The sequence below is a fragment of the Pleurodeles waltl genome, chromosome 1_2, assembly GCF_031143425.1.
Source record: "Pleurodeles waltl isolate 20211129_DDA chromosome 1_2, aPleWal1.hap1.20221129, whole genome shotgun sequence".
Taxonomy (NCBI): Eukaryota; Metazoa; Chordata; class Amphibia; order Caudata; family Salamandridae; genus Pleurodeles; species Pleurodeles waltl.
The window spans coordinates 660,700,598-660,723,309 of NC_090437.1; the positions used below are offsets into that span (position 1 = coordinate 660,700,598).

General features: G+C 42.0%; 1 protein-coding gene across 1 annotated transcript in view; it reads right to left on the reverse strand.

Moving 5' to 3' along the window:
* Positions 1-13,584: 13,584 nt before the first annotated feature.
* FREM3 (FRAS1 related extracellular matrix 3) overlaps positions 13,585-22,712 on the reverse strand; it is a 202,649-nt gene continuing 193,521 nt past the window's right edge. The window contains exon 24 of the mRNA XM_069242596.1: positions 13,585-16,643. Coding sequence (XP_069098697.1) covers positions 16,113-16,643 — 531 coding nt within the window. The 3' untranslated portion in view covers positions 13,585-16,112. The remainder of the gene's footprint in view (positions 16,644-22,712) is intronic.

Consider the following 22,712-nt stretch of genomic DNA (forward strand, 5'->3'; position numbering starts at 1 on the left):
GTCTGAGTTATGACGATGAGATGGTATCAGCTATCTTACAGACACCTTCCATCTTAAACAGTGATGGGTCTGCCCCCTCGGGCAGTCTCAAGACCGAGTGGGATAAACTATCCACTTTGAAACGAGAACTTATCAAAACTGTTATGCACGGCACGATTATGACCGAATATCTCCATGCAAACATTGCTCCTAATGGTCTTCTTGTGTCCAATATACCACGTATATTTCTACAGGACTTAGCCTTCAGAAAGGACTGGGCTCAGATAGCTTGGAAGTGTACCAGAGATTGGCTGGTTTTAATCATCAACACTTTCAAGCGTTTGGCTGATGCCATCACCATTCAGATCAACGCCATAGAAAACACTTTGAAAACTACGGTTACCTTGACAGCTTTCAAAAGCCGTCTTTCTGAAATTACTGCAGAGCTGAATGAGACTAAGGAGTTTTTGACTCAACAGAAGATTACCAAACTTCAGAAAGATATTGTCAAGTTCAGCTGGGAGAAATTCTATCCCTATGTAAAAGAGGATTATGACGTGGATAATCAATCCCGCTCATCAGACGAATCCACCACATCTTCTAAAAAACCCTGTAATTACAGCAGTGGATCATCGTCTGACGGGTGGAGCACAGACGATAATCAATCACAACCTTTTTACAACTACCCTCCATATCCTATACACCAACCAATGCCCTGGCAATCACCTTATCCTTTCTTTCAACCACGTCCAATGATGCCATTTGCTCCTTTTTTAGGCCAAGGCCGGGGCTGAGGCAGAGGCAGAAGGAGAGGAAGAGGCAGACACGTTCAGTGGTCCAGAGAAGAACCCCAGATGGTTACCAGGAATCAGATAAAAAACCCTCTGACGAGAACTTAGTGGTTAATCTATCGACTAGACAACTTACTGAAGAAGAAACCAATGTGCTTAAGAGGGGTTTAGGGTTTGTCCCTACCCCTAAGGAAGATTCCTTCCGCTTGCTCATTGAACTCGCCAAATGTTTCAGTAAAATCCGCTTACATTTCTTCTTTAAGGATAGATCAGGGGAACCTTACACGACTGATTCAGGTTTAAAAAAACCTTCAGTTTTTGTTCCACCACCGGGAACCATGCCAAGTGAAGTACTGACCTTTGAAAAAGCTGTGTTAGCTGATTTGAACAAATTGCATCCTAAACAGACGTACATTTACACACATACCAAAGAGAAGAGAGCCCTACTATCTTTAGCTTCTGATCCTGCTATAACTATTAAACAGGCTGATAAGGGTGGAGCAATTGTGATTATGAACTCCACTGACTATAGATGTGAATGTTTACGTCTTTTGAGTGATTCCACCTATTATGCTAAAATCATGTGTGATCCCACTGGAAGAATACAAACGCAGATTAGATCCCTCATTGAAGAAGCTAGGAATAACTTGTGGATCTCACCCAAGGAGGCAGAATTTTTAGATACATCCCATCCCTGTGTTCCATATTTTATTGTTTACCCAAAATCCACAAAGGAAGGAGACCCCCTCCAGGTCGTCCTATTGTATCTGGTCTGGGTTCTGTATTGGAACCACTATCAGTCTTCTGTGACCATTTTTTACAGCCTTTAGTGAGGTGCTCCTCCACCTATCTGAAAGACACTAAAGACGTTTTGAATCTAATCGAAGCCATTAATGACTCTAGTATTGTACAGGGTATCATCACTTTGGATGTGGAGTCGCTATATACCAATATTCCTCAGGAAGCGACTCTACAAGTGATTGAGACTGCTCTTCAAGAAGTGTCAGCTCCTCTGTCTTCCCCTGTTTCTTTCATTATACAATGTGCTAGGCTGGCCTTGACTAAAAACGTCTTCCTCTTTGAGGATCAATTTTATCATCAGATTCGAGGAACATCAATGGGCAGTACTTTTGCTCCAAATCTGGCCTGCCTCTATATGTACGACTTTGAAAAAAAACATATCTTACCGCCAATCAATCCTTACCATGATTATAATAAATTATGACAACGTTACATAGACAATATTTTGATCGTGTGGCAAGGCCCTTTGACACTGGCTGATGATTTCACAGCATGGATTAACACCCTTGACCCCTTCTTGAAATTTACTGCCACTGTATCTGATTCACGGTTACCTTTTCTAGATCTGATGATCACTATCAACAATGGCAAATTGCTTACCAGTGTCTACCACAACCCCACAGATCGTAATTATCTTCTGCTTTATGAGAGTCACCATCCAAAATCTCTGCTGGATAATTTACTCTTTGGCCAGTTTTTACGCCTGAGACGTAACTGTAGCTCACCCAGAGAATTTGAACATCAGGCTGACTCTCTTCAAATGAAACTTTTTGACTGGCATTACCCCCCAAGAATTGTGAACCAAGCACGGAAGAGAGCCAGGAACAATAACAGGGAAGCTTTGTTGACCACTAGGGAAAAGGGGCCCCAGTCTAGATTGACATGCGTGTCCACGTACACTCCTCTATCTAATTCAGTTAAGAAACTGATTAGTAAAAGGTGGTCCATTCTTACTAGCGGTGGCTGTGATATACCCAGGCCTCTTTTTGCTTTCAAACGTACTGCGAACATCAAAGACATATTGGTCCACATGCGTCCACAAATCTCATATGAATCTTCCACTCAAAAGACGCTATGGGGTCTCCCCCCTGTGGAAGGTCACCATCCTTGCTGTAATTGTAACGTGTGTTGTCTTACCAGGCGCCTCACAACACTGAATCTAGATCCCATAGGGACCTGGCGTCTTAAAAAACATACCAATTGTACTAGGAATTTTATTTACATGATATCATGCCCTTGTGATTTACGTTACATTGGTATGACATCCAGACCCGTTAAAACACGCATTAACGAACATAGAAGCAACATCAGATGTAATAAAATCACAACTAAACTTAGTGCACATTTTCTCGAGGTCTTACACTCCCCTAATGATCTTTGGTGGATGGTAATAGAAGCACCAATAATTCGACCCGATGACCCTGGGGCACTGTTCAGGAATGAACAAAGATGGGTGTTTAAATTGGGGACTAACTCACGGGGGTTGAACGATGACATCCCCTGGACTTCTCTTTCATCTTAAAGCAGAGGATCCATACTTCAATCTACTTGCCTGCTAATTACAATTTATGCCTGAGTACTCTTTACTCCACCATGGATGTCTATACATATTTTTTACCACATCATGATATTTCTACTTTGGAGATGAACAGATTAGGAATTGTCTCCTTTCTTTGTCTTTTTAGGATCAATATCGCATTTTTGCTATATTTTTTGTCCTGTTTACCTCGTTAATATGGTTGCAGGCCTCTTTCTATGACTTTGCTACCCGGTGAATAGGAAGGTAGTCCTTCCTCTCTTTCTACACTGAAGGGCTACGCCGTAGTCCTTCGTTTATTTGTACACCTATAGACGCGCGCGAACCTGGAGAGCCAGTTTCTTCCGGTTTCGCGGCGTCTGTTTAAAAACTCTGACGTCGCCCAACCCAGTTGGTTCAGGGTGCTCGTTTCAGAGGGTAGGTCCACCATAATGGACCAGTGACGAATATGTGAGTATGACTTGGCTCGATAAATATACATTTTGGTTTTTGGTGCAAGGACTATAGGTGGTTACTCCCACTTTCAAAAGGGATTAATTGTACCCTTTTGACCTGATACACAATGTGTTGCATTTTGTTCCCATGCTATTCTTGGCACAAATTCTTCGTCCTTGATATGGATAGTACAACATTGGGTATAATAATTTCAATCTATATTCCCCCTTATTACCGGAATTTTTATAAATTGTTCCACTAAACCCCATATGTCAAAGGACATACTCCTGCTTGTCTCATATATATAATGTGACATAAGAGACTGATCTTGTCATTATTTATTGTGCACAGTGTCATTTTGAGTACTTGAAACGTGCCTCTCAAGGAACCCATTCTCTACTTGGGGATGGTAAGCATGATTTGTCACATTCTTTTCTATGACCCTTCACTGATTGATGTATTTAACTACTTTTTTATGTATTTAACTACCCTTATAATTTACACTTTGGGCACTGTTGGTATGTTTGTTATGCTTCTGTCTTCTAGGGTGACCTGTTCTAACCAGTTTACTTAAATGTAAGTGACCGGTGATATTTACCCTAATGTGAGGTTTTCTTTTTGATGAAGAGGTGACTTAATTTTTTGTTTATTTTTGGTCCTGATGAAGCGTCAATGGATCCGGATGGACCGCTAGACGCGAAACATGTTGACCTAAGCCCAGAGGTCCTATAATATCTAGAATCCTCTGAAATTCATTCGTTTTCGAAAGTTATTGAGCATTATATCTCAATTTGTGACTTTCTATTTTTGTTTTTAACCTTGGTCTTCATCCCTGTTTAACTGATTAAAATCATGATGGTGCTCGTGTGATGAATAACCAATTTTAATCTTTATTCCCTCTCTTTTGTGTACTGGTGCTGAATTATAAGCATCTTGGTCTGTATAGGTGAACCTACCAGTCACTATCAGAGTAGTACGGTTCAGAGCCCCCCTATCGGGGTGCCCGCCAGGCATTGCAGTGCCGGCCTGGTGAGGAGCAATTGCCGATGATGATGCTAGTCATCCATTGTGATGCTTGAGGACTCTCGCTCCTGAGACTACTGGTCTCCTAGTTTGGCAGCCTCATTGGAACAGTGTATTTCTTACTTATTCACTGTAGTGGCTTGTGCCAGTGTTAGGGGAACCGACTGTCCCGAGGTCCCAGATGGGCCGGGCTGGTCATCTAGATCCAGTTGGACAGAGTTGCTGTCATCACTGTGGGCTTCTTCTGTGGGTGGAGTGGACATATCTGGACCCTCCTGTCCAGTGACGTTGGGTAGGGGTCCTGCAGGGGTGTAAAAGCATGATTATTGCATCTGTGTGTGCCATGGTGTGCAATGGGTGGATGACCATGTACCCCAGTGCTTGCATTCCTGTGTAGGACCTTGTGTGATAATGGTTTAGGGGGGTGTATGGGTATGTGCAGTGGCCATGCTTTGGTGATGGGTGTCCATGCTTTGGTGATGCATGCAGGGCTTAGGTTTGGGATGTGTGGTTTGTGATATTGGTACATACGTGAGGAGTTGGAGTGATGGGATGAGGGTGGGAGTATGTGATGGCATGCAGGTAGGGGGGGATAAGGTAGTAAAGATTTGTCTTACCAGAGTCCATTCCTCCAGCTACTCCTGCGAGGCCCTCAGGATGCAGTATAGCCAAGACCTGCTCCTCCCATGTTGTTAGTTGTGGGGGAGGAGGTCGGGGTCCACCGCCAGTCCTCTGTACCGTGATGTGGTGTCTTGAGACCATTGAACGCACCTTCCCCCGTAGGTCGTTCCACCTCTTCCTGATGTCACCCCTAGTTCTTGGGTGCTGTCCCACTGCATTGACCCTGTCCATGATTCTTCACCATAGCTCCATCTTCCTAGCTATGGAGGTGTGGAGGTGTGCTGCACCTGTGATCCGAATAGCTGTGGCTCTACCCAGATGATTTCCTCCACCATGACCCTGAGCGCCTCCTCAGAGAACCTGGGGTGTCTTAGCTGTGCCATGGGGTGGTGTGGGTGATGTGTGGGGTGATATTTAGAGGTGTGTTGTGTGAGGTGCGTGGATGTTATGTGAGTGATGGTGTTGAGTGCCTGTGGATGCTCGTTTGTAGATGGTGGTGTCTCTCTCTGTGCTTCTTTCTCAATTGTTGTCGTAGGGGTTTGTGGGTGATGTGGGTGTGTGGTTTATATTGTATTGGCTGTGTGGGAGTGGTGTGTGTATGTGTATCAGGTGTGTGTATTTCGAATTGTCCAATGTGGCTGTGTTTTGTAAATGTGTGTGTATTTTGAGCGCAGCGGTGGGTACCGCTAATGAAATACCGCGGTTGAAAGACCGCTGCGTGGATTCGTGGGTCGTGATAGTGTGGGCGTAGTCCTGTTGGTGTGACGGTGGAGTTTTTGTTATCACCAGTTTATCACTGACCTTTGGTGTGGCGGACTTGTGTGGGTGTCTAGATTTTGGCAGATTCCGGGCTTTGGGTCATAATGACCGTGGCGGAATTCCGCGGTGGCGGCGGTGTGTTGGAGGTCTTCTGCACGGCGGTAAGCAGCTTTTACCGCCAATGTTGTAATGACCCCCATAGTATCTAACCGGGCGCTTTTGTCTTCCAGTCTGTCATGACAAAAATATGTGAGCGTTCTCGAAAGAACTGGAATAATTCTGTCCTTAGGTAAAATGTGTCATGTCTTTCGTAGGGATGAAACCAAGGTTCATATTTACAAGGAGCTTTGCGTCACCACAGCACCATTTTTGTGACGCAGCAGCTCAATCAGTGCTCCACACTGCTCCATATTTACAAATGGATGCATTTGACCCAGTGCATCAGTATGAAGAGGCCAGCATCACATTATACCTGCGCCACGTATAATGTATGCAGGTTAGGCATTCCCACGTTAAAAGCCACGTAAATCTGACGCAGTAAAATGTACAACCTTTCACTGCATCACTCTACAACTTGACTGCTTCAAATTCCCTATGCTTTCGGGTCCATGCCTTTGCTCCATGTTATTAGTGGTGATTCATGATTCCACTGGATGCAGAATAAACCCTTTTTGTCTCTGTGTTTTCCTCTGCCATTGCTAAAACATTCTACCCATGGTTGGGGAAGGGCCCTGCCTGTTGAAAAACTGTGTCAGGCTGGACGTATTCACTTGTTAAATGATAGAAGCTGACCTTGAGCATTGTGGACAACCATTGATCCTATCTGGGTTTATTCTATGTACCCACTGAGGTTTTATTTGCTTGAATATTAGGGATGATGTTCAATCTGGCATTACTTGAAATCTTAAGGATACTGTTCATGCTTTTTGCCTTCCTTTCTTTCTCTCCTACCACTTTGCTTTCAGTGATAATGTCTTCTTGACCTTATACAGGAGTGAAACTGCCTTCCCCTTCAATATATCCAATAGCATATTTAGACAATCGTATTACCTAAGGCTGTTTAGAAATGTGTAGCATGTGCCTCTTGCTCATGCCATAAGCAGTCTCCTACAGTGCAGGAATCTTGACAGTGTGACCCAGAATATAAACTGTGCCTTCCTAAAGGATAGACATTTGCCATTCATGAACTTGTCCCCCATATGATTGCAGTTTGTGTGTCCAGTATGCAAATTTACTACCTCTGGAAGAAATTAAAAGCACCCAAAATGATGCATCAGTGCATTACAGTGTATATGCCACTTAATTTTCAATTATATCCATTGGCGTGTAGGCTGTCCAATAAGGGAAGGTGATTGAGTCATCTCTGAGAGTTGAAAGTCATGAGGTCTTTGTAATCAGTACCCTCTTCAATTTTGATAAAAGTTTCCTATCTGGGAAAGGGATAGTCACAAACCAACATGACACCAATTGCAGTAGTAGCCAAGTAGCAGTGCTCCACATCACACATTTCAAGTCCACCCTCAACTTTGCCTAGGTTAAGGGCACCTAATTGGACATCATGGGAGTCATTATGACCCTGGTAGTCACCAGGCGACAGGGTCATGGTGGCAGTCAGACCACTGCAGTCGTGGTGGTCTGACTGCCACATTATGAGCATGGTGGAGCCGCCACGGTCCAACCACCGACACCACCAAGCTGCCTGTAGCCTGGCAGTCCCGGCTGTTGTAATCCGCCAGGGCAGCGCTGCCCTAGGGATTATGAGTAACCACCCGCCAGTCTGTCCATGGAAAGGTTGGTGGAATGGGGGACTCATAGGGCCCCTGCACTGCCCATGCGCTTAGCATGGGCAGTGAAAGGGACCCCATGCACAGCCCCATCACGCAGTGGAATGCAAGACAGGTGCTGCTGCACCCACTGCACCGCCACATTGCATTAAATGCAATTAGAAGCCAGCTGCAATGTTAAGGCCCTGTTCCTCGTTGAGCCGGCAGGCAGAAACACAGTTTCTGCCTGCCGGCCCAGAGGTTACTCAGAATAGGGCTGGATGGGTTCATGCCGCCCGTGTGGCCTGATGGCGGAAAGACATTGCGGGCGGCTTCCGCCGCCAATGTCATAATGAGGGCCTATATCTCTTCCTGCGCCAAGTGTGACAGTATTCTTTCCTGAGGTTTGGATTTTGGTAATGGCTCATGCATCACTGAAACATGTGGAGACACCATAACCACCCGCCTCGCCAGTTATAGTGTGAGTATCAGATAAGACGTCCAGAGATTTCTTTCAAGTTCTTTATTTCTTGTTGCTAGTTTACAAATCTCAAATGGCGTGACTACCATTACCAAATAAGAGAAGTTGTTAGTCTTCCAGTGTGTCAGTAATACAGACTAAATGTTTGTAGCCTGGTCCCTTGCATTCCCAGCATTTACAGATTTGATTTGACTAATTTCATCCTAAGAACTAACGCTGCTCCAAACCTGTCCACAAGTTCAAGTAGTTTATCAAAAGAACCGTCTGGGACACTCAATTATGCCAGGTTATCACCCACTTAAGACACTAAAACACCCTCCATGCCTACTATCCAGATTCTTGGCATGCCTCAAATATAAACTAAAAAAAAGGTTTTAAAAAGTAATGGGTGGGATACTTCTATTAATGTCAGCCACTTGGTAATTACTTGGGGCCACGTCCCAGAATATCAGTCTTTTGCCCAACAGTCACCTCATATTAGATTCAGCTATATGCAAATCAGCCTTGATCCTGCTCCAAAAGGAACACTCTAGCCCAAACTGCCAAGCCAGGTTGTCTCCGAACCAATTTTCCCCTAACTGAGGCTCTTATGTTGGGTGCAGTTGATTCCACTGTCAAAGTGGGGACAAACCCATGCCTGGGCTTACCCAGAACACTTAGGACATTTCACTCAAGTATAAAAAGAAGTGATGGGAGGAATGCTTGAATTAAACTCAGCCGCTGATAATTACTCAGGGCCACATTCCAAGCCATTTTTCTTTTGCCCAAAAAGACACCTCAGTTTGAACCCAGCCTAATGCAAATCAGTCTTGACCCTGCTCAAATAGCAACAGTGCAAAAAGGTGTAAGAGACCACACAGGAATTGTAGATAGGTGAGTCTCCTTTATTGAACACCTCAGCCATCAGCTTCACAGCAACTGCCACTTTTGATAACGTTCCATGTTTCCCAGCATACATCTGGGATTCTGTGATGGAACCTTGTGATGCACAGTTGACATCACAACTCTCCCTTCTTTATAAACAACAACACTACTAAATTAAAAGATCTAACATAGCATAAACATGACACAAACAATTTAACCAACACCCTTGCAGAAATACATGATAAAATAATCATGGCATTTAAACAAATGGAAAAGAGAAACCTACACTGTATTAACTGCTGACATATACATCATGATAGGCAGGTCTTCTGCGCAATCTCATACTCGTCTTTACAGCCACCGCATCATCTGTAGGAGAACTTTTTCTTTTTTCACACATATTGAGATTTTCTCTTGTATGCTTGCTTACTGCCTTTTTTGACACATCAGAATTAAGAACCACTACATGATTCTACTTCCGAAATCCTGCCATCATTACTCTTTATGGCATTCTTAAACACCTTCATGATGTTTTGTGTCCTGTTGCATCTAGACTCATGAGCACAATGACTGGAGCTCCTATTTTCATCCAATCACCAACATGAACATCAAGTTCCTTGACACATTTCTTTGAGTAGAAATAATTTATGTCGTAAGTCAATCTTACGCTTTCTCCAAGCACCCACATTGTGGTATCTCACTGTTTCCACAGTTCATCCAACCAGGACAAAACTGTATTTGGAGTTCTCCCTTTAAAACGTTCAAATGGACTTTTACCAGTGGAGGAATGGATGGTCATACAGTATGCAGTGATCCACTGTTGTAGCTCATTCCACAAATCAAGACTAGTAAGTTTAGCTAACTGAATACACCACTTTTTTATTGTCTTATGCACCCTCTCAACAGGTCCTATTCACTCTCTCAATAGCTCCATTCATTTTAGGATGGAAGAATACCACACAAAGTAAAGAATCAATTTGATTGACCAAAACTGAGGTCCATTGTCTGAAAGAATTCTATTAGGGAAATGTTCTCTCCTGAATGCCTCTTCCAGAAACTTGATTATCCCAGAGGAGGTATTGTCTTGTACACAAATAATTTTCACCCACCTAGAATAAATATCCAACAAAACTACTAAGTGGGATGTAGGGTGTTCTCTTCTAAACGGTCCAACTATGTCAATCACAACTTCTTCCCATGGATGATCAGGAAGTTGCCTCAGTACCTGTCTAGTGGTTAAAATCCTATCACTATTCTTACATTCATGGTCAGCCCTTTCTACCTGAATATCCACACCTGTCCACCAAATAGCTGCACATAATCTTGCCTTGATCTCAACAATGCCTAGATGACCACAATGAGCCTGTACTACCAGCCTACTTCTCAAACTTAGCGGGTAAACCAATTGTGTGCCCTTAATACCATGCCTCTGTCAACAGACAATTTATCCTTTATCAGGATCCATGGTTTACCAAACTTTATAGCCCTAGCATGCATTTTTTACATCCATTTATTGTTCCTCCTCAGTAATAACCCTCAATGTGATCTCAAAACCATTCACTTCCTCTTCTAAAAATTAATTATGAACCACCTCCAAGTCTGTATCATTAACAATCTAGACAGACAATCTGCAAACAGATTCCTAGCCCCAGGAATATAATGAATTTCAAAATATAATTCCTGCAGGGCTATCACCCACATTAGTATCCTCAATTTAATACACTACATACCTGGTAAAGACTTATGACCAGAAAAGACTTCGAAGCTGGTGCATTAAATCATATTTTTGAACTTTCTCAAAGTCCAGGGTACTATAAATGTTTCTTTTTTTTTATAACAACGTAGTTGATCTCTGACCCCTGCAAACCCCTGGATACACATGCTATCAAATACTCTACACCATGTCTTTTTTGCAGTAGAACCACTCCAAGTCCTTTAGAGCCAGCATTTGTTACAATCATGGACTCTTTACCAAAACCAATGCCTGGAAACTGTGCATTCTTCAACTCAACTTTCAGAGCTTCAAATTCCTCTTGACGTGCTTGACTCTATTTTAATTCCACATTTTTCCCTAAAAGGGATCTCAAATGTATGGATTTGTAATAACTTTTCCATAATATTCAAACATACCCAAAAATGAAATCAATTCTTCATTTGAGTAGGGTTCCTTCTAACCAAAAATTGTTTCAACCAACTCTTTTTTGGTGCAACCCCCTTCCCTGAGATATTATGTCCCAAGTAATTTACTTTGCACACACCAAACTTGCATTTATCCCTCTAAGTGTCAAATCTGCCTCCATGAGCTTCTTTGGCAGATTATGTACACAATCATCATGTTCTTCCATAATACTACCATAAAACGTAACACATTCTCCTGATAACACACACCCCACTTACTCCCTTTAACACCTTTACCATCACCCATTGGAATACTGAAGCAGTAGAAACAAGCTCAAATTGTAGTCTCTTGAACCTATAAGTTACCATAGGTGTTGTAAATGCTGTAAATTCCTGCGATCCAGAGTGAAAAGCACCTGATGATAGGCTACAGTCAAGTTTAGAGTGGAAACATACATTGCGCCTGCCAATGTTGATATGATATCTATGTTGGGTAATGGAACTTTATCCACTATGGCCTCCCTATTTAATGCTGTTAGGGCTACATATAAGCAAATATCACCGCTGGGCTTCCCAGCAACCACTATGGGGGTTAGCTATTCAGTGGCCTTAACAGGTTAAATCACACCAAGGTTCATTAACTTCTGAAATTCTATGTCAACACGACTTTGAACCCTGATTGGAATGTGCCTTGCCATTGCCACTACAGGAATAGCTGTTTTTAAAAGCCTAATGTGATGTTTGTAACACTTCAGACATCTAACTCATCGACAAATAACTGTTCATATTTCTTGATAAAATCTGCTATATGTGGAACCACTTCTTTTACCTGGACCGGGGGCTTAGCATAAGGATCAAAGAGACTCCCAATAATTTCTTATGTGGCCAACCTATCAAGTCATCCCCTTGCTTGGATAGGTACACTTTCCAAACAATGTACTTTCTGCCTAATTCTATAAAAGCATTTAAAAACCTGAGCATCTTGATAGGTTCCTCAACATAATCCCCAGGTTGCATATCCATGGTTCTCAACTTGACCTTACCATGAAACCTAAGATCAAATTTTCCCTCAGAGAATATAGTTAAATGATAATAAGTGTCATATCTCAGAAGGATCACAACACCATCGGTTTTGACCACATTACTTGGATGATCATCACATTCACCTTTGATTTGAAATATGATATCCTGTAACACCTCTTTTTACTTTTTTTTCAATTCACATCTTCCTTTGTTCCTGCAACACTTTACATAATGACCCATCTTCCTACAATAATTACAATACCTGTTAAGTGCAGGGCACTATCTTGCATTGGCTCTGTGTCCACTCATCCCACACCTAAAACATTCTCCAGTGAATTTATTTTGCATAGCTTTACTCTCTTTCTTGCTTTTGACCTCACACCCCACCTCTTCCACCTTTTCAAGTTGAGACTGAGGTTTGTTGTTATCATTACTTAACTCACATATTTCTGTATATGCTCAACTGTTTTTGCTATTACCAACACCCCAAAGGTGGATCATCTTTAAGCCACAACTTCTCTCTCATCTTGTCACCCTTGCCTTTGCATACAAATTAATCCTGAATCCTTTCATCATTTGCACCTCCAAACTTACAAGTAGCTGCAACTTTCTAAAATGACAAATAATCCTCAACTGATTTCTCATTTTCTTGTTCTCACAGGCCAAAATGGTATCATCCATGTTGGTAATCACAAACGGAAGTTAATGTTGATCAGGTTGAGGTAAACAGATTTAATATTCATTGAGATTCCTCTTCCCTTCCATGCTCAGAACAGGCAAGGTCTCTAAAACTTCCTAGCCTTCTCCTCCAAGGCAATTCATCAACAAAGAGTACTTCCTTCATGCATCAAACCCTATCATAATGACTAAACATCTTTTTTCACTTACTCCATCTTATAGGTGGATCACCAGGGCTGCTCATGACAACTGCTAGGCCAGGTCCTCCCTGAACCTGACTTCAATATTAGCAATAACAGGACCCCCTAAATAGATGCATCTTTCACTTACTATATTCCCTAATATTGAACTGAATTCAGAAGTACATTTTTGGATGAGATTAATCTAAGCCTCTGTTGCTAGTGTTTATTGTGGTTTGAATTAAATAATAGCATACATAAAGTTGGACCTGGGTGATTAATATTTATTGCTAGTTGAGCAAACTCTCTCTGGCACCTACAGTTTTGCTCTAGAAATCAGCGGATATCATTTCCCACTCAGGAATGCCACTGAACCATGATAGCAGCCTTTAATGACATTGTTCCGGCTTTGAGAACTTCTGAAAAGAAATAGTCTCTAAACAGTAGAACACACAGGGGTTTTAGGTTACAAAAATAGAACCACTACAAATAAATGATGTATGGTGCAAGATAATAAAAACTACACCAGACATTCTTGTTACAAAATCAACTATATTGCAATTACCTTGGGCATTATTTTGAGAATGCAAAATGTGTGAAAGTACTTGAAAGACAAATTCAACAGATTGGAGGCGCAGCGGCAATGGGGTTTCATTCCAGATTTCACAGCTGTCTATTGTTGAGTACATCAAGGAAGGCATAAAGTCTTTCAGAAGGATGTCCCAAAGTTCTCCTGATTCCATTCACATTGAAGTGCCATATGTAAATTGTATATGTTCAGAAACCTGCTTTAGCAAAATACACTGATTGGCACTTTTGGCAAAGGAGCTGTGCCATAAAAATAACTAGGTGATTCTTTGCTGTGTTCTAGTAAAATGTCCACTCTTGATCCAAGGTCTCACCAGCATGCACTGAGATTCATGCACAAAAAGTGCTTTTCCTGAGGTTCTATTAATGCTTGAACCCTTGATTCTTCTGGTTCGACTGCATCATTTTCAGAAAAACATTGATGAAGACATAACTTCACACTACTCTCTAAGGACCAACCAGGAGTGAGCAAGCAACGTTCTAACAGCTTGTCCTTTGAACTTGCAGCCACTGATGCTAGATACAGGTTCATGTCCATCCTCAGAACACATGCAGCACTCCACTCTACATGCTGAATGGTGAGTTTGCAAAGTAAGAGCAGGTCCTAAATATGAAAATGAATGCAGAGAACTCGAAAAGAGTTTTCAGAATCAAAACACTTTGTTTCACTGGTTAGACCAGGTGCATTGCTATTCATGCAAGAGTTGTCTGGTACTTGTATTGAACCGTGCATACTATATTTTAAATTTCAGACTGGTTTCTTTCCTAGAAACTGGTACGTTAGAAAGACTGCACCCCATGGCATGAAAGGAACATGTTATATCTAGGAGTGTAGTGTCTAAAAAAATAATTAGATGACTTGTGAAGTTGAAACATGTCACTACTTCATGAAGTTATGAAATTTGTCCTCTTTACAAAAACTCAACTTGGGTGAAATGTTAAGCAGAAAAATATTTTGTGCAACATACGTTTGGCAAATACTTTTTGGTAGGACTGCTCTTCAAAAAAGGTAGGTTTAGTGAATTTATACTTCCTCTAAATCTTTTTGCAGGATTTCTCACAGCAAAAGGCAACGTTACAAATTTCAGTTACATTATTAATAATTGAACAGTACACAGTATGGTCTTCTCTCTACAATGGGCTATACAAAGTTGTATTGTTTAAGAATACTTCCATTTTTTTTCCTAAATAACTTTGCAGAAAGATCACCAAGAGAAACCTTGATCTTGAGTGTTCTTCATTGGATTAGGATTTGAAATTTTCAATTTTCAGAAACTTCTGTCTGTTACAGCAGAACATATATCCGGTGGCTACAATCTCACTCTACATTTTATATATTCTATTTCGAGGTACAGAGACCAACTCTAAATAAGAAGTGATGCAAGAATCAAATGTTAAGTACATGAAACGAGCAACACAAAGTTGATTTTGCTGCATAAAAGGTGCATGGGAAGTGAGGCTAGTCATAGGTGAATGAAAACAGGAAATATTTAAGAAATAGAGATCACTGCATCGTATCACTTTAAAAATAAATTAGTGATTATGATAATAGACACTAAAAAAGAGCAGAATGATGCTACTCTCAAAGGAACTTCAGATATGTGTATGGTTCAGTTCCATATAGAATGGATATGTGTCGTCCAGAGTCTTGCACACATGAAAGCTCACATTCATAAACAGTACTTGAATGGTTATTCCTGGGAATACCAAGTAGGCACTGCTTTTCAAGTGTCGTCAGGCAATATTGTGTTTTAATACCGGTTATGATTTTGTGTTTTTTGACTGAAGTCACAATTCCTCCTACTAGTTGCAGGATTGTCATTGTTAATACCATTTAGGTTACCGTCCAACCAGGCCCAAGCCAAAATATAAAAATCATCACACAAAGTACTATAATCTGTACAAATAACAATGGACGGACCTGTCTTTCCCATAATACCTACAGGCAACCAGGTGGCCCTACAGAAATGTCTCTGGTTTTGAGTGCATGAATCACACATTCTAGAATGTTTCACACTTGAGTATGAAACGGAATATAAAATATTTTACTGTATGAGTTACCTGTTGCCTTGTCAGCGAGCAGGTCAGAACACCGAGATGTACAAATACATCAATCTCATTTTAACTGAATACACACATCTTATTGGACACACCATTTATCCAAAATCGAAAACAAATTCATGATGACCTAGTAGGTTGATGAAAAGGCCACCAAATCCTTATCAGCACAAAGTCATTTAGTGGCCGAACAGAGTACCAATCTTGGTTCACAGAATAAGGCATCTCTCGGCACAAGGCGATCTCAGGCAAAAGGGACACAGTAGAGGACAGAGATAGCAAATGAGGGCAGCACCAACATATCTCGTTTTAGGAACCCTTTTCAAATCGACCAAGCACCTAGGTTCCAATATTTATCAGGAGTTGTTGCAGTAGATACAAAATGAAGAATGAAATAACTGATATGTTGAGCATCTAGACTTCGGAACTGTCACTGCCGCTGTGCCTGGTGGTCATAGTCTCACTACTGCTGCAGTGGCTGTTGCCTGAGGACTTCTTCCCCTCAGATGATCGTCCTCTGCGTTTCAGAAGTAACACAACAATAACCACGGTGCATGTGAGAAGCAGCAAGGCTGCGGCCCCTCCTATCACTGGGATTATGTTGTTCTCAGAGTCTCTGCCTGTGACCTCTAGTACAGGGCGCTGGTACTGCCCGCCCACCGGCAAGAGCTCCTTCTGGCCTACACTGATTTTATTGGTGCGGTCCAATGCTATGTGCTGAATGTTGGTGCCCCTGCTTTTTTCGGCTCCAATATCCTGTGCAAGAGCTGGGGCTTCCAGACTGCCTCTGCGGCTCCGCCTCAGAACCAAGGAATCAGGGCTGCTGCCAGCGCTGGACATTGAATGGTGATACTCCAGACTTCGTTTTCCAATGCCTCTATTGGCATTCTCCCTTGAGCGGACTGTATAAATGGTATGGATATACCATTCTCTACCCCCAGCAACCTAAGAAAACAAAGGAAATTACTAAATATGTGTACAATAAAATATCTTCAAACATTGCCACATATTTACATTGAAATCGCAGTGCAGACGAGTCCATTAAACATCCATGTTTTAATATTTCAAACGTAGGACCTGATTTAGATATTGGCAGATGGGTTACTCTGTCACAACAGTGACGTATATCCCGTCTGCTGAAATCGAAATTCCATAGGATTCCCCAGCATCCACTGTCAATAAAACCCAAAAAGTCCATGTCTGTTTAATCTTTTAAAGACATTTCAGTTTAGTGGCTTTTATAAAGAAACCAGTTTGAAACACAGAATCCAAAGTATTGGGCTACTTATGTTATGGGAAATATATTTTGGTTTATGTTTCAGGCAACTAAACAGGGACTAAGGGTACTAACATTTCATTCACAATAAACAGGTGCAAACTGTGCACCAATGTTTTGAGAATGAAACCAGATTTTGCGCACCAACCTACGTACTAATAATAGTCACTTGACAAAATAAAGATACTGACTGAGACACTATTTGACCTACCTCATTAACACACATGAGGGAGGCACAAGTTGTGACTCACTCTGATATGGAGGCCATCAGAGATATGGTGGCCTACTAGGGCCAGCAGACCCCTTTCCGTGTGATTGCGCTAAAAAAAAGTAATAATTTCTTTGAAATCTAGCCAGTTTTCCTTAAAGGAGTTCCTTAAAGTTTTACAAGTTTGATTAACCCCCTTCACAGCCAAGGACATAACAGTTACGTCCTTGGCTGCAGCGCTGAGGTGCCAAGGACGTAATGGTTACGTCTTTGGACCGACTCATGGGGGGAGCGCTCCCCCCGTGAGCCTTGCCTCCACGCCCCCAGGGCAGGGATGGAAGGCAGCAGAAATGCCCACTAGACACCAGGGAGTTTTTTTTTCAATTTACTCACACATAAGGGACATTTACTTACTTGGGCAAGGGCCGCTTCCCAGGGGGGCAATTTATTCTAAGGCCATTTCTGCCCCCCTGTTGGCAGATCGGCCTATTCTAATTAGGGCGATCTGCCTCCAGGGGGGGCAGAAACCGCTAGACACCAGGGATTATTTTTTTTTTTTTTTTTATTGTTTATGTGTGGGGAGTGACCCCTTAGGCAAGGGTCGGTCCCCGGGGGGGGGGCTAATTGTTTTTCAGCCATTTCTGCCTCCCTTGTGGGCAGATCGGCCTCATTTTATTAGGCCAATCTGCCCCCAAGGGGGGCATAAACCACTAGACACCAGTGATTTAGTTTTTTTGGTCAGTTTCATGCAAAGGGAGCGACCGCTTAGGCAAGGGTCGCTCCCCTGGGGGGGGAAATATTTTTAGGCTATTTCTGCCTCCCTTGGGTGCAGATCAGCCTATTTTTATTAGGCCAATCTGCCCCCAAGTGGGGCAGAAACCACTAGACACCAGGGATTTTTATTTTTTGTGTCAAATTCCTGGGGGGTAGATGGGGCAATTACCCACGATCCACTCCCTGGGGGGCAGAAAGCCTACTACATGCCAGGGAATTTAAAAAAATAAGAAATAGTGTGGTGGTGGCTACCAACTGAATGGGGTAACAGTCTTTCAGCTCTTCCCCGCACACTAAAGCAAGCAAGAGGACATTTGATTATTGTGGGTTTTGGTTTTACATTTGGGCCATGACAGCTTGTCTAACACTCAAAATCGTCCCACTTGGAATGGTGAGGGCTGCACTTTTTGGACTTTGGGACGCTGCCCTGTAGAAAAATCCACAAGACCTAGACACATCTGGAAACTAAACATCTGGGTGAGTCTAGGGTAGTGTGCTTCACATGCACTCCGCATCATTTTCTTACCCACAATGCCCTGCAGACCTCCAACTTTGCTGGAAATCACACATTTTCCCCACATTTTTGTTATGGAACCTTCTGGAATCTGTAAGAATCCACAAAATTATGACCACCCAGCAGTGTTGCATCTATACTGATAAAGAATCTGCCCTACTTGTCAGCCTAAAAACGTTTTTTTTCAAACTGCCCTTTTGGTCCTGCTTTGGTTCCCCCTCATTTTTTACATGTTTTTGGCTCTTCCCTGTCACAGGCACTTGGCCCACATACACAAGTGCAGTATCATTTTTACTAGGAAACTGAGGGGAACGTTGGGTGGTAGGAAATGTGTGCCGGTGCGGTGATCCCACGCACAAATGTGGGGAAAATGATTTTATTTTGCTAAATTTTAGGTTTGCTGAGGATTCTGGGTAATAAAATACTAGGGGATCCACGCAAGTCACACCTCCCTGGATTCCTTCGGGTGTCTAGTTTTCAGAAATGTTTGGGTTTGGTAGGTTTCCTTTGATGGCTGCTGAGTTCAGGACCAAAAACGCAGCCCCCGCAAAAACAGGTAGTTTTGTATTTGATAATTTTGATGAGTTCACATAGTGTTTTGGGGCATTTCCTGTTGCAGGCACTAGGCCTACCCACACAAGTGAGGTACCATTTTTATTGGGAGACCTGGGGAAACACTGGGTAAAAGGACGTTTGTGGCTCCCCTCAGATTCCAGAACTTTGCAGCACCGAAATGTGAGGAAAAAGTGTTTTTTTGCCAAGTTTTAAGGTTTGCTAAGGATTCTGGGTAACAGAACCTGGTAAGAGCACCACAAGTTACCCCATCCTGGGTTCCCCTAGTTGTCTAGTTTTCAGAAAATGTCCATGTTTGCTAGGTTTTCTCAGGTACCGGATGAGCTAGAGGCCAAAATCCACAGCTAGGCAGTTTTAAAAGAACAGCTCTGTTTTCTTTTGGAAAATGTGATGTGTCCACATTGTGTTTTGGGGCATTTCTTTTCACGGGCACTAGGCCTACTCACACAAGTCAGGTACCGTTTTTAGCGGGATACTTGGGGGAACACTGGGAGGAAGGAAATCTGTGGCTCCTCTCAGATTCCAGAACTTTCTGTCACCGAAATGTGAGGACTATTTTTTTTTTCTGCCATATTTGAGGTTTGCAAAGGATTCTGGGGAACAGAACCTGGTGAGAGCCCCACAAGCCACCCCATCTTGGATTCCTCTAGGTGTCTAGTTTTAAGAAGTGCACAGGTTTGGTAGGTTTCCCTAGGTGCCAGCTGAGCTAGAGGACCAAATACACAGCTAGGCACTTTGTAAAAAAACAGCTCTGTTTTCTTTGGTAAAATGTGATGTGTCCACGGTCTGTTTTGGGGCATTTCTTGTCACGGGCACTAGGCCTACCCACTTAAGTGAGGTACCATTTTTATCGGGAGACTTGGGGGAACGATGGGTGGAAGTAAATTTGTAGCTCCTCTCACATTCCAGAACTTTCTGTCACAGAAATGTGAGGAAAAAGTGTTTTTTTGGCCACATTATGAGGTTTGCAAAGGATTCTGGGTAACAGAACCTGGTGGGAGCCCCACAAGTCACCCCATCCTGGATTCCAAAGGTGCGTAGTTTTAAAAATTGCACAGGTTTGGTAGGTTTCCCAAGGTGCCGGCTGAGCTAGAGGCCAAAATCCACAGCTAGGCACTTTGCAAAAAACACGTCAGACTTCAATGTAAAAATTTGATGATTCCATGTTGCGTTTCCTGTCGCAGGCACTAGGTCTACCCACACAAGTGAGGTACCATTTTTATTGGGAGGCTGGGGTAAAAACAGAATAGAAGAACAAGGGTCATTGCCCCTTGTCTTTCTCAACATGTTTTCCTTCGAAATGTAAGATAGTGTGTAAAAAAGATATCTATTTGAGAAATGCACTGTAACTCACATGCGGAATTCAGAGATGTGAAAATAAACCACTGCTTCTCAACACCTTATCTTGTGCCCATTTTGACAATACAGAGGTTTTCTTGATATCTATTTTTCACTCTTTATATTTCAGCAAAAGATTTGCAGTATGCCCGTTATAGAATGAAAACCCATTGCAAGGTGCAGCTCATTTATTGGCTTTGTGTACCTAGGGTTCTTGATGAACCTACAAGCCCTACATATCCCCGCAACCAGAAGAGTCTAGCAGACATAATGGTATATTGCTTTCAAAAATCTGACATCGGAGGAAAAAGTTGCAGGGTAAAATGTGGGAGAAATGGCTGTTTTTTCAACTAAAATTCAATATTTTTTTTATTTCAGCTGTTATTTTCTGTAGGAAAACTTTGTAGGATCTACACAAATGACCCCTTAGGGAATGTTGTCTACTTTTCAGAAATGTTTAGCTTTCTGAGATCCAGTATTGGTTTCACACCAATTTCTGTCACTAACTGGAAGGTGGCTGAAAGCACAAACAATAGTAAAAATGGGGTATGTCCCAGTAAAATGCCAAAATTGTGTTGAAGCATTTGGTTTTCTGATTCAAGTCTGCTTGTTCCTGAAAGCTGGGAAGATGGTGATTTTAGCACCACAAACCGTTTGTTGGTGCAATTTTCAGGGAAAAAAACACAAGCTTTCTTCTGCAGCCATTTTTTCCCATTTTTCTTTTAAAAAACGAGATTTTCGCTAGAATTTTGGCAAAATTATTGGTCACCGTTAGGAGAACTCACAAACTCTGGGTACTCTATAATCCCTAGGATGTTGGGAAAAGAAGGACACAGATTTGGCATAGGTAGCTTATGTGGACCTAAGCGAGAACTGCCCTAGATAGCCAAAAAAAGGCCTGGCACCTGAGGGGTAAAAGGCCTGGCAGCGAAGGGGTTAAGAGATGTCCCCAAAAAAATTTTCCAACACAGAGGAGTTGGTAACTTTTCAATCCTATACAATCTAAATTACAGTCGCAAATCAAGGATACACTGCATCATGATCACAATTTGGAAGGGACGCCCTAAAGACACCCCTCACGTTGAACTAGGCAGAAGCGCCAACCATAGTTTTTTTTACTTGCTTGACACACCACATTAGAATACATGCATGTTTACATAAGTATGCTAAGCCTTCTTTTCTTATAAAAGCCAAAAGCTCCAGGTGGTTTGTTAGAGTACAAAATTATGCTTACGGGCTGATCCAAATTTGTGTTGGGCTGTTCTAACCCTTAACTCACATGTGCAAACAATAAGAATTTGAACGAGTGATAAAGTACTCAGTAACTTGTCTACATGCTTTTTAAGACAATGATAGTGCACAATGATCCATATAAGTGGCATAGTATCATGTGCCGCAGGGTCTAGTAATCTAAATTCAGTTAAGGAAACTTTACAAAGATGGCTACCTAAAGTTTTCACAATAATCATGCCCCTGGCTTTTGTGTAATAATAATAAGAATACCTTGAGAAATAATTTGCATATCCAGGATAAGCAAAATATTTAGGAAAAATAATTGGGAAACACTCTATCATTTTTTTTTCTGAATTTGTAACATGGTTCAAATGAAGAACCTTTGACAAAAAAAAAAAAACACAAAACACAAAACACCCTGCCCCCCCCATACTACGATGGAAAACATTTCCAGCCTTTGGGGGGAGCCCTTTATATAGTCAAAATAGAAATATACATTCAAAATGAACAATATTTTAGATTAGAACCAATCCTTCAGAAAGCCAAGTAAAATCTACAAAAAAGTTGCATTTAAGTTTGAAATTGTTTGAAAAAAGTTTTTTTTTCCAAATAACATTTGTGTGTTATGCCTATCTCCTATATTCACAACTACTGAGAGCATAATTCGTAGATTAAGGCATTAGGCCTAGTGCTTTATTTGTAAATACAAATGTGCTGGTGCCCAAAGCTCTCTTTGAAACACACGGCTGCTGTGTTTAAATGTACGATCCATCTCAGACCTCTTTAATCCATTTACAGCCACTCCCTGCCCCTTCAGCTGACTCTTGGAAGTTGTTTTCTCCCTTTGTGATGCTTTTTCATTTTTCTCTTCCTCCACCTTTCCCATATATGTCGTTTGCTCGCAGTAAATGCCTGATACAGAAAATTAAGTGCCGGCCCTCAAAAATAAGTGCTGGTGCCCCACACCGGAAACAACAAGCACAAATTAAGCACTGATGCTACCTACTTTAATCTTGGCTTGTTGGTGGTTCCTGCCCTTTAAGCAGGAGACCTATCTACTGAAGTCCCCGATGTAGACTGCTGCAATAAAATGAGCAA